The following is a 13,309-nucleotide window of genomic DNA, read 5'->3' on the forward strand; positions in this document are numbered from 1 at the left end:
AGTAGAACATTTATACAGCCAGTCTGCAGTCCAGTTAGGCCATCTGTTTCCCCATAAGCCGCAGTTTTTCCATAGACCTCTTTGATGCTAAAGAGGTGCTAGTTTAAGTGGATCACTATGCATGATTTCAGCCCCTCTCCCTTTATGCATCACAACAATCATGACTGGAAGGAGCAACAATGTGCTGTTTCAAAGCATGTTTTCTAAAAAGGAGTTCCCAAATAAGTTTATTATTTATTTATTAAATTTATATTCCACCCTGCATCCCAGAAGGAGACTAGGGCAGCAAGCAAAAACACCAGAAGCACTCTAAAACATCTTAAAAACAAAAGACTCTAAAACTTATTAAAACAAAACATCTTAAAAAGATCTTTAAAAACATCTTAAAAAGCGATTCCAACCCAGACACAGATTGGGATAAGGTTTCTACTTAAAATGCTTGTTGAAAGATGAAAGTCTTCAGCAGGCACTGGAAAGAAAACAGAGATGGTGCCTGCCTAATATTCAAGGGCAGGGAATTCCGAAGGATAACACAGACATTCACCTGAACATTCAAAAACTTAAATTGTGGATGGGGACTGGGAACCACACACAAGTCCCACCCACAACATCCCCTATGTGTGTCCATCTCCATGTGTGTCAGCCCCATCCTTCCCCATGTTCTCTCAGAAAGGTCTGCAGGTGGCTTTTACTTGTGTTCACTTGTACAACCCTCCATGTGATTGTGGTTCCTGATAAAGCCGGCTGCCCAACTGTGTGGAGGGTTCTATTTGCCTTTAAGTGAATGCAAGCAAAAGCCCTCAGCCTTCCCCACCCAACATGGGAACATTGGGGCCAATGTGCATGGGGATGGACATGTACGGAGAAATTGCAGGTGGAGCTTGTACGCGCACCATGCTCCTGTCCACAGTTTGAATGTCTGCATGTTCCCACAAACACCTGAATATGCATAATCTCTGCTTGGCTATGAAATTCATTAGAAGGACTTAGGGAAGCCATGTTCGCTCAGCTTTCTCTGCAGGCTTATTATGAAGTCACCCCACCTCAGGATAGCCCAATATATGTTGCTGGGCTCCTTGGAGGAAATGTTGGCGATTCAGCCTTCTACAGCAGGAAACGATATTTTGCATTCATTGGATCTCCTTCTGCCCATCTTTTTTTTAAAAAAAAATCAGGAATTTTAAAAATTTATCCTCTGACATCTATATAGTTTGGAAATGCTGTATTTGTTAATCTTCTGTGACGAATGTTATTGGTTCATTTTTTTTATTGTATCCTTGCAGTTAGTATTTACATTTTGGCTGCAAGCTCATACACACTTGACAGTTAAGTCCCATTGAACTCAACTGGGTTTACCTTTTAGGAGACACTTAAAGGATTGCACTGCCATTCACATTATTCTGTGTTGCATCCCAGTAATCGGGCCATGTCTAAAAACCGCTAGAGCATCATTTGAGACCAAATAAGAAATAAACATATTTTGTCCAGCATGTAGTGCATTTGGAGCTAAATAAATGCTAGACACTTGTAATGATGTTAGGTTGCCTACCAGTGTGGTTTTTAAAAATATAGATGTTTGCTTAGATTGGCATTAGCCAAGGCACAAAAGGGAACTAGGTGTACATACCATTGATGTTTATAAGTTTGGGGTGCCTTGTGTTATTTTAGGATCTGCTTGGAGTCTCACTACTGCTTACTTCATACTCTGCTTGTTTGGTATAGGCTTATTTGGGCATATTGCCTTCTTCTCAATTGTATTTTTTATTTTTTGCAAATGATCCCTTTAGTTATGTTGTTTTGAAAACATGCCCAGAATTCTTCCGGACTAGAGCCCCATAAATTATAAACAGCTATTACCGACATCTGTATTTAGTTTGACATGCTAGCAGAAATGTATAATGAAGATACCCAGCCAAAGTGTGACCAAATGCAGCAAAATGAGTAGTGTAACGCTAACAAGATATAATCTTGCTAAGAGGCCCAATGCTTAAAGCTGGCTAAGTCTGAGAATCACTGTCATGTTGAACTTCAATTCCAGGAGGAAGCTTTTACACTGCATCTGTTACTGCCAAGCACTTTCTGCCCATTGGTTCATTTCACACACACAGTGAAGGTGATGGACTTTTAAGAAGCAGGTGGCCATGGGTGGCCTTTTAATATCTGCTTCCCTGTTGAGAAGACCTAATTTGCATAATTTAGAGGAAGTCCGTTCTAGTTAGCTATATGGTTGTCTTTGTTTGTCTTTTGGTTTCTTTGAAGGCTTTGTTTACTGCTGGATTGTTGCAGCTACTCCTACTTTAGCACTTTCCCCCACAAAGTAGGGAAGCTACAGGGATACTGTATGCAGTAGTGTGGTGGCAAAATCAGAAGTGCAGGGTCCCTTCATGTTAGTCACAGCTACATCCATTCCTCCCTTTTTTGCTGCTGGGTTGAGAATGAGCTCCTTCTCCCACAACAGGCATCCCTAGGAGCCAATCAGCATGGAAGCGGAGAGTGTTAGCTACTGCGAAGAGTCTTCTCAGTGGCTGACTCACCTCCTTTCACTCTGACTCCAAACAGCAGGAAGAGTCAAGGAAGCATGTCAGAAGACTCTTCTCGGTGGCTAACATTCTCCCTTTTCATGCTGATCGGCTCATAGGATGCTGGAGACTTAAGGACCTGCTCCCAAAAAAGTAAGGGGTCTAAGACCCCTGGAGACCCTGAATGACTACACCCGACTGTATTTGTCCAGCATTGACCTCATGAAATTTTGTCACATGGAAGATGCTACTGTTCCTTCCATGTAAAGCAGGTCTACTGGAGTTTATCCAGTGTTCTGTGAAATGTAGGTGCTACTGGGAACTGTCCATGATATCAGTGGTGATGTGTGACTGTCTCCCTACCATGTTATTGTGTGCACTACATAAAAAGTTTTAAAAAAAAATATTTACAGGTTGGACACTCCTTGATCACTTGCAGTAGTTCTTATACAGCCTTTTATAAAAATATTGCTGCTGAATACCTGCCAGGCTGCATCCTTTCCTGCAGCAACACTATCCTACATGATACACTTTTCTTTTCCCACTTTTTAAAAAAAGTTTCGTTAAAGTTCTAGATAATGTCTCCCCTCCCCCTGCAATACTGGAGGGCACATCCTCTTTGTCAGAGCTTGGAAAAGTTACTTTTTTGAACTACAACTCCCATTAATCCCAGCCAGCATGGCCACTGGATTGGGCTGATGGGAGTTGTAGTTCAAAAAAGTAATTTTTCCAAGCTCTGCTCTTTGTTTTTAGACTCCAACCTTTTTATTCCGCCATCTTCCTGCAAGACAGGAAGCTGCCTTAGATCACTGGGCCATCTAACTCAGGATTGTCTATACTGACTGGCAGTGATTCTCCAGGAATGTCACATAAGAGTCTTTCCTAGTCCTAGCCAGAGACCCCTGGGATTGAAACTTAGACCCTTTGCATGTAAACGATGCACTCTGTCAATGAACTATGGCCCTTCCCCATAGTTGCCTGTTCCCCTTGTGCAGAAACACTATGGTATCCATCTATTATGTGGGGACAAGACCCTGTACCAGTAATATTTGGGGCTATTGCCATTTTTTCTTCTTCCAGGATAACAGTCCATAAACCCAACACAGGCAAGGTGTAGGCTCTTTAAAATAAACAGGAATCAAATAATTTAAGGTGACGCATGCAGTGTAATTCTGTCATGTTGCGTAGATCACAAAGGTATTTTGTAAAATAGGTTTTTTGAAGAGAAAAGCACTGAAAAATAAGAAACGCACAAGGAAAGAAACCACAAAGTACATTTTAAAGAAACTGATTGGATCCATACTTATAAACTAGTAGACTCCCCTTTCATTCCTCAGTTGGAAAGAAGAGGGCTCAAGTCAACTTCCAGGAACAGGGTTACTGCAGTTTAACATTAAAGTAATCCTCAAGCAGCCAAAACCATTTTGACTTGTCAAAAAGCCTTTCTGTAGTGAGAGTATATCGGGTACAAATGCCATCCTTCCCCTCCTCCACTGGAATATGACACAACTTGGTCAGCACAGGGTATGCAAGATCTAAGATCAGTAATTTCAAAACCTTTTCTCCCACGAATGACTTGAAAATTGCTAAGGGTCTTGGCAGACCACTTTATAATTCAGGCAGAAAAATCATAATGTGCTGTGCTAGATGCTGTATGATTTTAAATTGCATTTTTATTGCTTCTTTTATTTCTATAATATTGCATATATTGTATGCTGGACAGTCATCTGTCGGGAATGCTTTGATTTGGATTCCTGCACTGAGCAGGGGGTTGGACTTGATGGCCTTATAGGCCCCTTCCAACTCTACTGTTCTATGATTCTACTCCATAGAACTCAAACTGTAATACTGTAAAATAGGATATAAGAAATAAAAGAGAAAAAAATACAATTAAAATCAATATAAATAATTTAATTAGACAGATGTGCCGTCTCCCATCATTAACCACAAATCCACATTGGCACATTGTGGACCGCCTTAATGGGCCACCTCCACTCAGGGTGCTGACGCAGAAAGTCCTGGAAGGAGAAAAGCAACTGTGATCTCCTCCTCAGAAGCCAGTGTGTTTGCCCTAAGCCATGGTTTAGTGTGATGTGCAAACAGAGCCAATGTCATCTCCACTGCCAGTCAGAATAGTCATTGACTGCACAAAGTAGATCAAATGTCTGACAAAGTACAAGGCAGCTCCTTATAAACAAAGTTCAGGAATGTAATTTTTAAATGTATACTAATGCAATTAGATTTTTTTATGTGACAAATACAAAAACAGATAAAATGTAAAATATAAAATGCGTTCAGTCTAAATATCTCTCACAGTACACAATGTAGTATTACTTTAGAATAGTGGAAATTAATGCAGACCCAGTTCACTTGGGACTGTGCAAATGACTTTAATGGGATCAGGATTACCTCTTTAGAGATTACGACAGATTTGCACCTGAAGTACTACTATTAGCAGAGTGTTTACAAAAGTAGGTTATTCATTTGATATGTTAACTTTCCCCCCGAGATTCAGTACAAATGTTCTGTTATTAAGAAAATTATAGGCCAGAAAATGGTCAGAGTTCAAAGCACAATGCAAAACTTGATATATACTTCTTGTCCTGTTGCCCAAATTTAAAAAGATTATGCCTAATTTCAATGTGTATGCTCCTTTTTTTAAAAAGCAAAGCTATATTTCATATCTTATAGGTTACATGCCAGCTGTTTCCCCCCCCCCCCCCTGTTAGCTGAGTGTTAAGATGAAGGGTAACTATAAGATTGTTTTAAAACACGGTGGCTTAAGGTCAAAGAGTTCTTATTCTTTCCTTTCAATCACAAGTTTCTTGTTTCAAAGAAAGTTGCCAAACCCATGGCTTTATTTATAGCTTAGCAACACTACTAAATAGGAAGTTCACTCTCATTTTGTTGGCAGTTGTGACTGTCGTATGGCACAAGCTATCCAATTGGAGAGCAGCTTTGAATAAATTTACTCTAGCAAACCTGAGACAACCTTGGATTCAGTTAAAAATACCACCACTGGTATTTAATTGCTTAGGATAATAAAAAGTAGTCACTATTCCCAGGTTCTATTTATGTCTTGGGTAGATTCCCAAGGTAAAATTGTGGATGATTTCAGGATTATTATTCTCAACGTTCCAAACCAACAAAACAGCAGCATTTTGAAAACATGGATATATCTAACCTAAGTAGCTTTTTCTGTTTCCCATCTTCCCATTACAGTGTAATTTGTTAAAATAATGCAGAAACCAACACCCTTATGTTAGCAATCAGAAGTTGCTTCGTTTTGTAATTACAGTAGTAAATTTCAAAAACAACTACATTCTTCTTCCTTTGTTGCACGTTTGCTATTTTTAGATGCAACAGGAAAATGCACATACATAAACTTCTAATTTGACAAGGATTGTATACCCTGGCAAACTGAACTATAAGGTCATCCTATCAGCTTCTAACATGGCAATGGGGACACACACACAGGCCTCTGTTCCTTCTGAAAAAATGGTAAACAAAGAACTTTTGATATTTAAGAGAGAGACAGAAAGAGAGAGGACTCTCCAAAATAGAACCATTGTTGAATGATGCCACTGTAGCAGACGCTTCAACCTCATAATGACCTCTCCTCTTCCTTTCTGCCCTACAGCAAATGACTCTTCTTGCTGCTCCAAATTTAAGACATGAAGAATGCACATCTGCAGTAAGGTCTAAACACAAAAGCAACTAGGATTCTGGATACAATCACACTTTTTAATCGGTTCATATAAACACCCTTCTTCTACAGCAAGAACCCATCTGGGCTTTTTTTAAAAAGTCAAATTGTCTAGTCAATATATTTTATACTTTAAAAAGTGAATTTCTCTCACTTTCTAGTTGTTGAATGGGATCTCCAGCCAAATGTGTTTCTAGTAAAAAAAAACCCCTGGTGATGTTTAAAGCAACTTTTCATGTAGAGAAGCCACCATTTCAATTCATGAAACTCCCCCATTCCCCCTCCCATTTTTTATTCCTTGTCAGTCTCCTAAGAGCGAGGAGGGGAAAAAACAAGATTGCTATGCTTTAACAAACCAGTAGAGGACACTCATTAGTAGGGTCAGTCAAGTTCTATTCCAATCTTATTATTCTGGTGCTTTTAAGTTTCTATAATGTAAAAGGCCAAGAATGCTAATACATGTTTCAAACAGATATCACCAATGTGAAACAGAACTTGGTTAACAGAATCAAGAACAGTAGACGATGCTAACTATGAAGATTATATATTCCTGTTATTTGAACTCTTTATCCTTATTTTACTGTAGAAATAAACCTCTTAAAAGCAGCACTGCTGCTAGTCCACTTAGGGTTGCCAGGTTCATGGCCTGAGACTGATCCTGTATCTTTAGAAGAGAAAGTCAGCCAAGTGCAGGTGTTCTTGCAACATTATAATGGGAAAAACCACAAGGTGGAATTCTCCTCCCTGCACAACTTTTAAAGATACAGAAGACCTCTTGGAGGCCAGGCCGGGCCTGGCAACCAAGAAGTCTTCTGTATCTTTAAAAGTTTTGCAGGGGGAAGGGAGAATTCCATCTTGTGGTTTTTCCCATTACAATGTTGCAAGAACACCTGCACTTGGCTGACTTTCTCTTCTCCTAAAGATACAAGATCAGTCTCAAGCCATGAACCTGGCAACCCTAAGTCTACTACACATGCGTGAGCACATGCACGCACACTGCCAACATTAAGAAATAATATCATGGTGGTGAACCATATAAAATCTACAATAAAATTACATTCATAAAACAAGTATAAAATACATCACAAATCAGTCCATTGGATTATACATCAATACAGCTGCATAATGTTGATGCAATGGCAAAGTTTCCCTGTTAAATAGATTTTAATGCTGCCAAATTTCATGAGACATCACCCCCCCAAAAAAAATCTCAGTCCATTTAAAATCACAAACATGGAAGTGATTAATGCTATGGATGCACAAGTTATAATCATTCACTTGAATAAAAATGTGAGCCTTGATAATTAATTCAAACCTGCATTCTCTGGATCCACTTTCACCTGACATGTTTTAATCAGTGGACTAAGCACATACATGATCTCTGCTCAAATCTGAGGTGGGAATAATGGAGTAGGCACAAGAACTGTTCCTGTACCATTCCCCCGTGCCTATGCAATGGGATATGACAGTTTCAGTGAGAGGTTTGTAAAAGGGCCCTCTGATCTGGCAACTGATAGTACGTATTTTTAAATGTAAGGAAGTTGGAAGGTGTACTGTTGGGAAGGCTCTTGGGAATAGGATTTTAAGAAACAACCATGGTTAACCTAATCCTGCTCCTAATGAATTTATAGTGTTATGGGTTGGAGGTTGAGATAGATAATTTCTATGAGTCCCAGCCTGAACCTGGAGGTGGGCTCTGCAGCTGAGAAACCTGCTCCGCTGGTCAGATGCATCTCCTTTGTTAATCTAATAGAGTGGCCAGGTGGGCTAATGGGTCTGTCAAGTGCCCATTAACTGGTGAATGGGCCAGGGAGATTCTATTGTTACTGAAACTCTTCAGGAGAGCCCCCCCACTCCTGGGGCCAAAAAGAGGCTTGTATTTTTAGAGTCTGAAGAAAGGCTGGGAACTGGAGATACACAGAGAGGCTGGCTCCCTGCACCATGGCTTTAGGATGCCTCCTATAAGCCTGATGGAAAAGCAAGATCTATTGGACTGCTGATGCTTTGAACCCCTCCGTCTTAAGCTCACCTAAAGCTATGAATGTGTAAATAAACCATTTTTTATAAATACACCATAGTCTCCGATAACCTTCTTTCGAAGGAAACCAAACTCTGGGCAAGTGCAGGGACCCCTGGAGATCTCTCATGGCTCAGAGGTTGGGGTGGCGAGCTACTAAATAGAGTTATTTTGAGACCGACTTCATGCTAACTCTCTGTTTTGGAGTATGTAACCATTTTAAAAAGGGACATAAAACACTACTCTGTTTACCTGCACTGGTGCCTGCACCGGTTGTGAGGTCCCCACCCATCAGGCCACCTAGGAGAAGACAAATAAAATAGTCAAATGGAGAGAGGAGCTGAAAGAAACCACAAAGGTCAAACAGAAATTGCAGCTTACTCCTCAAAGCAATGCAAGCCTGAGTGGAGTTCATACCACCAGTGTCCTTATAAAGATCAGGCTGTTTGTGCCATGCTGATTTCTGTCTACATACAAGCTGATCCATTTCCTCCCAAATTGCAGAGGCATTACTTAGTGGCTTCAGTGGGTACCAGCTCAGGACAATACTGATTGAATCTGCAGTCAATAAGTTGTTAAGTATTTCAATAAATGGAATAAAGAATTCAACAGTCAACTGTTTTGTCAGTGGTGCAGCTAGGTAATTTTAGACCTTCAACGGTCTTGTGAAGAGGCCTTTTTAGACTGCCATGTGTATTACTTCAGTTGCAAAGCACACCATTAACATTTTTTTCTCCTGTCTGCTGGTATCTTAGAGCAACAAAGAAATAAAATACATTTTGTCAACAGTGATTAAAAAAAATGCTCCGAGCAACTGAAGTTTTACATAAACTTACTTAAATCATAGCATCATGGTGACTACAGGAATAAAATGGAGTCTGTTGCTTCTGCTGCTCTGATGACAAATCCATTTACTTGGGAACAAGCAGCATTTTGTTGTAGAAAAGGAAGGTGTATTTTTAAAGTAAAAATAGTGTAAAAAACAAGTACCCATCTTATTATTTTTTACTTTTAAAATAAAGTAAAAAGAATAACATGAATATCTGTAACCCTGTGCATGTCTGGCCAGCCACATCCTGATAACCCAAAAATGTTTTTGTAACGAATGTGCACACACACCTGTAAGCCCTGAATCCATCATACTGCAGTTTGCAGCACCACATACAGGTGGTGCTGCAAATTACGACGTGACAGTCTGGGAGGTGGATAGTAGGACAGAGGAGATGGCCTGGGGAAACCATGTGGTGACAGGCTGGGTCAGCTCTGGGAGGCCTTGGCATCGCTACTGTGAGGTCCCCAAAACAAGAAGGTTGGTGACCCATAGGGAGGAAGCTTGGCACCCCGTCTGTTTGTATGCAGGAAGCTTCCCAACCCAGTGGCAGAGCGAGCGCCAAAGCAAGCAGCAAAGCCAGTGGGCAATAGCCTGTGTAAGCTGTGGAGCAACAGGCTGAGGCACCTCCGCCAGGCCTCAACATCACTGTCATGCCACCTGCACGGGGGGCATCTAGGCGACCGGTCATGAGAGGGGAAGAGGAGAAAGCTTTGTGACCATGGGGGAGGGGGGGAAGAGGAAGTTTCAGTGTGCACTAATGCCTGGACGCAGTGTGAGGTATTGTGAGGGGGGTTGGCAAGGGGAGTGGGGTGCCTAGGGGGTGTTAGAAAGCCTCTCGGGTGTGTGTGTGTTTGAGTGTCCCTGGATTGTGTGTGTGTGTGTGTTTAGATGTGTGTGTGTGTTTGAGGGTCCCTGAGTATGTGTGTGGGGTATCTGTGTATGTGTGTCTGTCTGTGTGTGTGTGTTTGCAAGTCCCTGGTGTGTGTGTGTTTGGGGGTCCCTTGGGGTATTTGTGGGGGTCCCTGGGTATGAGTGTGGGTGCCTGGTTGTGGTGTGTGTGTGTTTGAGAGTACTGAGGGGTGTTTGGGGGTCCCTGCTTGTGTTGTTTAGGGATTTCAGGTTCCAGGAGCGGGAAAGGCCTTTGCCTGAGACTCTGGAGAACTGCTGGCTATTAGACTAACAGTGCTGGGCTAGATGAAGATCAGCATCATCTGCCCATATTTCCCAATCTCACAAAATGGAAGACTGTGATGACTTCAGATGACAGCTCTTTAGGTAGTATGACTGTTTTGCATGTGTACTAGGAATTCCCACCCACCCCCAATCACACATCATCAGCTCCTTGATCACACTCCCAAATTCCTTGTCCAGCAGTGAGGGGGACTGTATTCAGAATTGGGTAGGGGAAGCTTTTTCAGATCTGGCCCTGATGTTAAAATGATCTGTGGATCGCACAGTCCTTGACTGTAGCCTTTGTTAACTGTTGTGATCCTTGCAGACCAGAAATGTAGACTGCTTGAGGACATGCTGCTATGTCATAACTTGGGCTATATAATCTGCACAGCTGGCATCCCATGGTGTGCATAAAAGCATATCTGGCTTTTCCTGAGACACTTTCTGTGCACTTGGGTGTGTACCACACAGTGTTTTTTGTGTGTAATGGAACTCACTGATACAGAGTACTGGCATCTCTTTTATTTGCTGCCCATGATAACTATTTTGTACTGGCACTCATAGCACTTTGTTTGTTTGATGGTTTAGTCAATTTAATTTATATCCTGCCATTCCTCCCAGAAGGAGTCCAGGGTGGCCAACAAAAGCATTAAAAACATCTTTAAAATATATTTTAAAAAAACTTTAAAAATAAATCTTTTAGCTTCTTAACTGTGGATTCAAATGATCTATTTTGACAGCAAGGATTAATCTCTCTCTGACTATACTTCCCAGTTTTTCTTGTATGAAAGAAGATGCACGCTTTCTTAATGATGTGGCAAATGGACCCAGATTCGGTACCTATGTTCTAAAATACTCTTACTGAGTTTGACAGGATGACAATGAGGGGAAAAAAGTATTATGGACAGAAGCCAATGGATACGCTCTATCAAGAACCTTTTTGCTGCATGCCTCATGAACAGGTTGCCTCATGAATACTCCTTCCATGAAGACATGTTCCCAGTGGCTTGAATCAACTAATTCTCTTCATTTTTTAAACACTGTCTTCTTATATTCATTTCCTTTACTCTTAAATAGATTGTAGCTTTTTCTAGAATTTATCTTTACCTCTTTTTAATTGCCAATTCTGAGACATTATCCTCAGATAACAGAGCATTTTGAGGAAAAGTGCTATGGTCAGTTTGAGAGAGAGAAAGGGGGGGCAGGAACATAGAGACCTGTCTTATACTGAATCAAACTATTGGTCCATCTAACTCAGTACTGTCTACACTGACTGACAGCAGCTCTCCAGGGTTTCAGACAGGGGTCTCTCCCAGCCCTATCTGGAGATGCCAGGGACTGAACCTGGGACCTTCTGCATGCAAAGCATATGGGCTACTACTGAACTACAGCCGTTTTCCAGACATAGACCAAGACAGAGAAATGCAGAAGCAGAGCCACTAAAGTGAAGCAATGGGGTTGGCCAATGCCTTACCTGTGTTACCTGCACTTGGTGGCCGGTGTGTCACACCAGGAGACATGCTGTTCCGCTGTAAGGAAGGGTGGGCCAGAGGCAAAAGGTTGGGGTTACCCAGTGAGCTTACTGGGTTGCTGTATACCAAGCTGTTGTGGTTGGACACTGGGATAGAAACTGGCATCTCAAAGTTAGGTGGTGGAACAGCCTGTACAAGTGAGAAAGGGGCAGGGAAGGAAACAAAAGACAAGAATAGTATGGAAGGACAACAGACTCAGAGAACAGTTATTCTATATTTAGCTCAAATATTTTGCAACCACTGCTTAAAAACACACAGAAAAGAACCAGCAACATAAAATGTTGTTACCAGTACAATTTCAACTGCCGAGGATAACTGACTAACAAGTATGAATATGTCCCATTGAACACAGTGGGACTTACTCTGAGTAAATTTGCACAGGAGTGCTCTTTGAGAAAAGTCTTTTCAAGATGCTTAATGGATCATGAATTAATATTAACGCTCTTCCAAGCGCCATCCCCAAAATCTACACTTCCTTTGTACTGAAAGACTGTTGGGGTCTGTCCTCTCACAGTTCTGTTTAAAGAAACCCCTGTTTTGTTAAGCTTCAGTTTTAGCTTTCTTCTATTCACTGAAATCATAATTGCTTACTTGCGGCATCTTAATATGGTGTCATAGATGAATGCAGATCAAAGACAGACAATTAAGATGACTTCACTACACAGAGAAATATTAGAAGGTGAAAATATGCAAAAGGGTAGCCTTTCGTTTCAGTCTCAAAGCTTCAGAAGTTCAGGATTATGATCAGCTCTATGAAAGGGGTAAATGTACTGTATTCATTTTTTGTGTGTGTGTGAAATGTATTAGCTTTCATTGTTTTCCATGAATGTATCAGAACCAACACAGATATAACAGAAAAAACACTCATGGAGATATACATGTGAAAAAAACACATTGGCTTGGTTCCTAAGTTTCTATTAGCGGAACTCCACTCTCAGGATGCAACTGTTGGAGGAAGAGGGGGAGAGGAGGCAGCAATCTTTGTTGTTCTCCACATCCCACCCTGCACATCTAATCCAACGGGTTGTCCAACCCTTGGGAAATAAGGTGGTGGTGGTAGGTGCTGTGTGGGAAAAGAAAATCAACAAAAACTGTCTCCCCCCCCTTCCACTGGATCAAAAGCTCTTCTGTGAATGGGAAAGAGGTGAAGTCCTGCTCTGGGAAGACCTAAATCTGTGCTGTCGGAGGTGCTAGCCAGTCAGTGCTCTGCAATGCTGGCTTTTGCTGTAAACTGACAGAATTTTATCCACTGAGTTTGACCCTGGATAAATTTGTTTCATTTACACAGAATACAGGGGTGAGTCTAGAGCTCTGATATAGGCCTAGTAATATGTATTTCTCTGCAATAATGACGCTGATGCTTACAGGATTATTGTAAGGATTATGATGAGGATGATCATCAAAACCTCCACTAGGTGCCTACCCTGCATCTATGCAGTGCTAAATTCAATGCACTGGAGAAATACACCAAGTCAGCAGCAGCAGCCTTTGCTGCGCTTGAAGTACATGAAGGGCACTTATTGATTATTT

The 13,309-nt window shown here is 41.3% G+C and overlaps 1 protein-coding gene across 16 annotated transcripts in view; it reads right to left on the reverse strand.

Moving 5' to 3' along the window:
- The window catches only part of MEF2C (myocyte enhancer factor 2C), a 219,266-nt gene that overhangs the window by 42,261 nt on the left and 163,696 nt on the right, over positions 1-13,309 (reverse strand). For all 16 annotated transcript variants that reach the window (XM_061622149.1, XM_061622165.1, XM_061622130.1 and 13 more), the window contains 2 exons: positions 11,722-11,908; positions 8,495-8,542 (listed from right to left, as the gene is read on the reverse strand). In XM_061622149.1, coding sequence (XP_061478133.1) covers positions 8,495-8,542; positions 11,722-11,908 — 235 coding nt within the window. The remainder of the gene's footprint in view (positions 1-8,494; positions 8,543-11,721; positions 11,909-13,309) is intronic.

The sequence above is a fragment of the Rhineura floridana genome, chromosome 1, assembly GCF_030035675.1.
Source record: "Rhineura floridana isolate rRhiFlo1 chromosome 1, rRhiFlo1.hap2, whole genome shotgun sequence".
Lineage (NCBI taxonomy): Eukaryota > Metazoa > Chordata > Lepidosauria > Squamata > Rhineuridae > Rhineura > Rhineura floridana.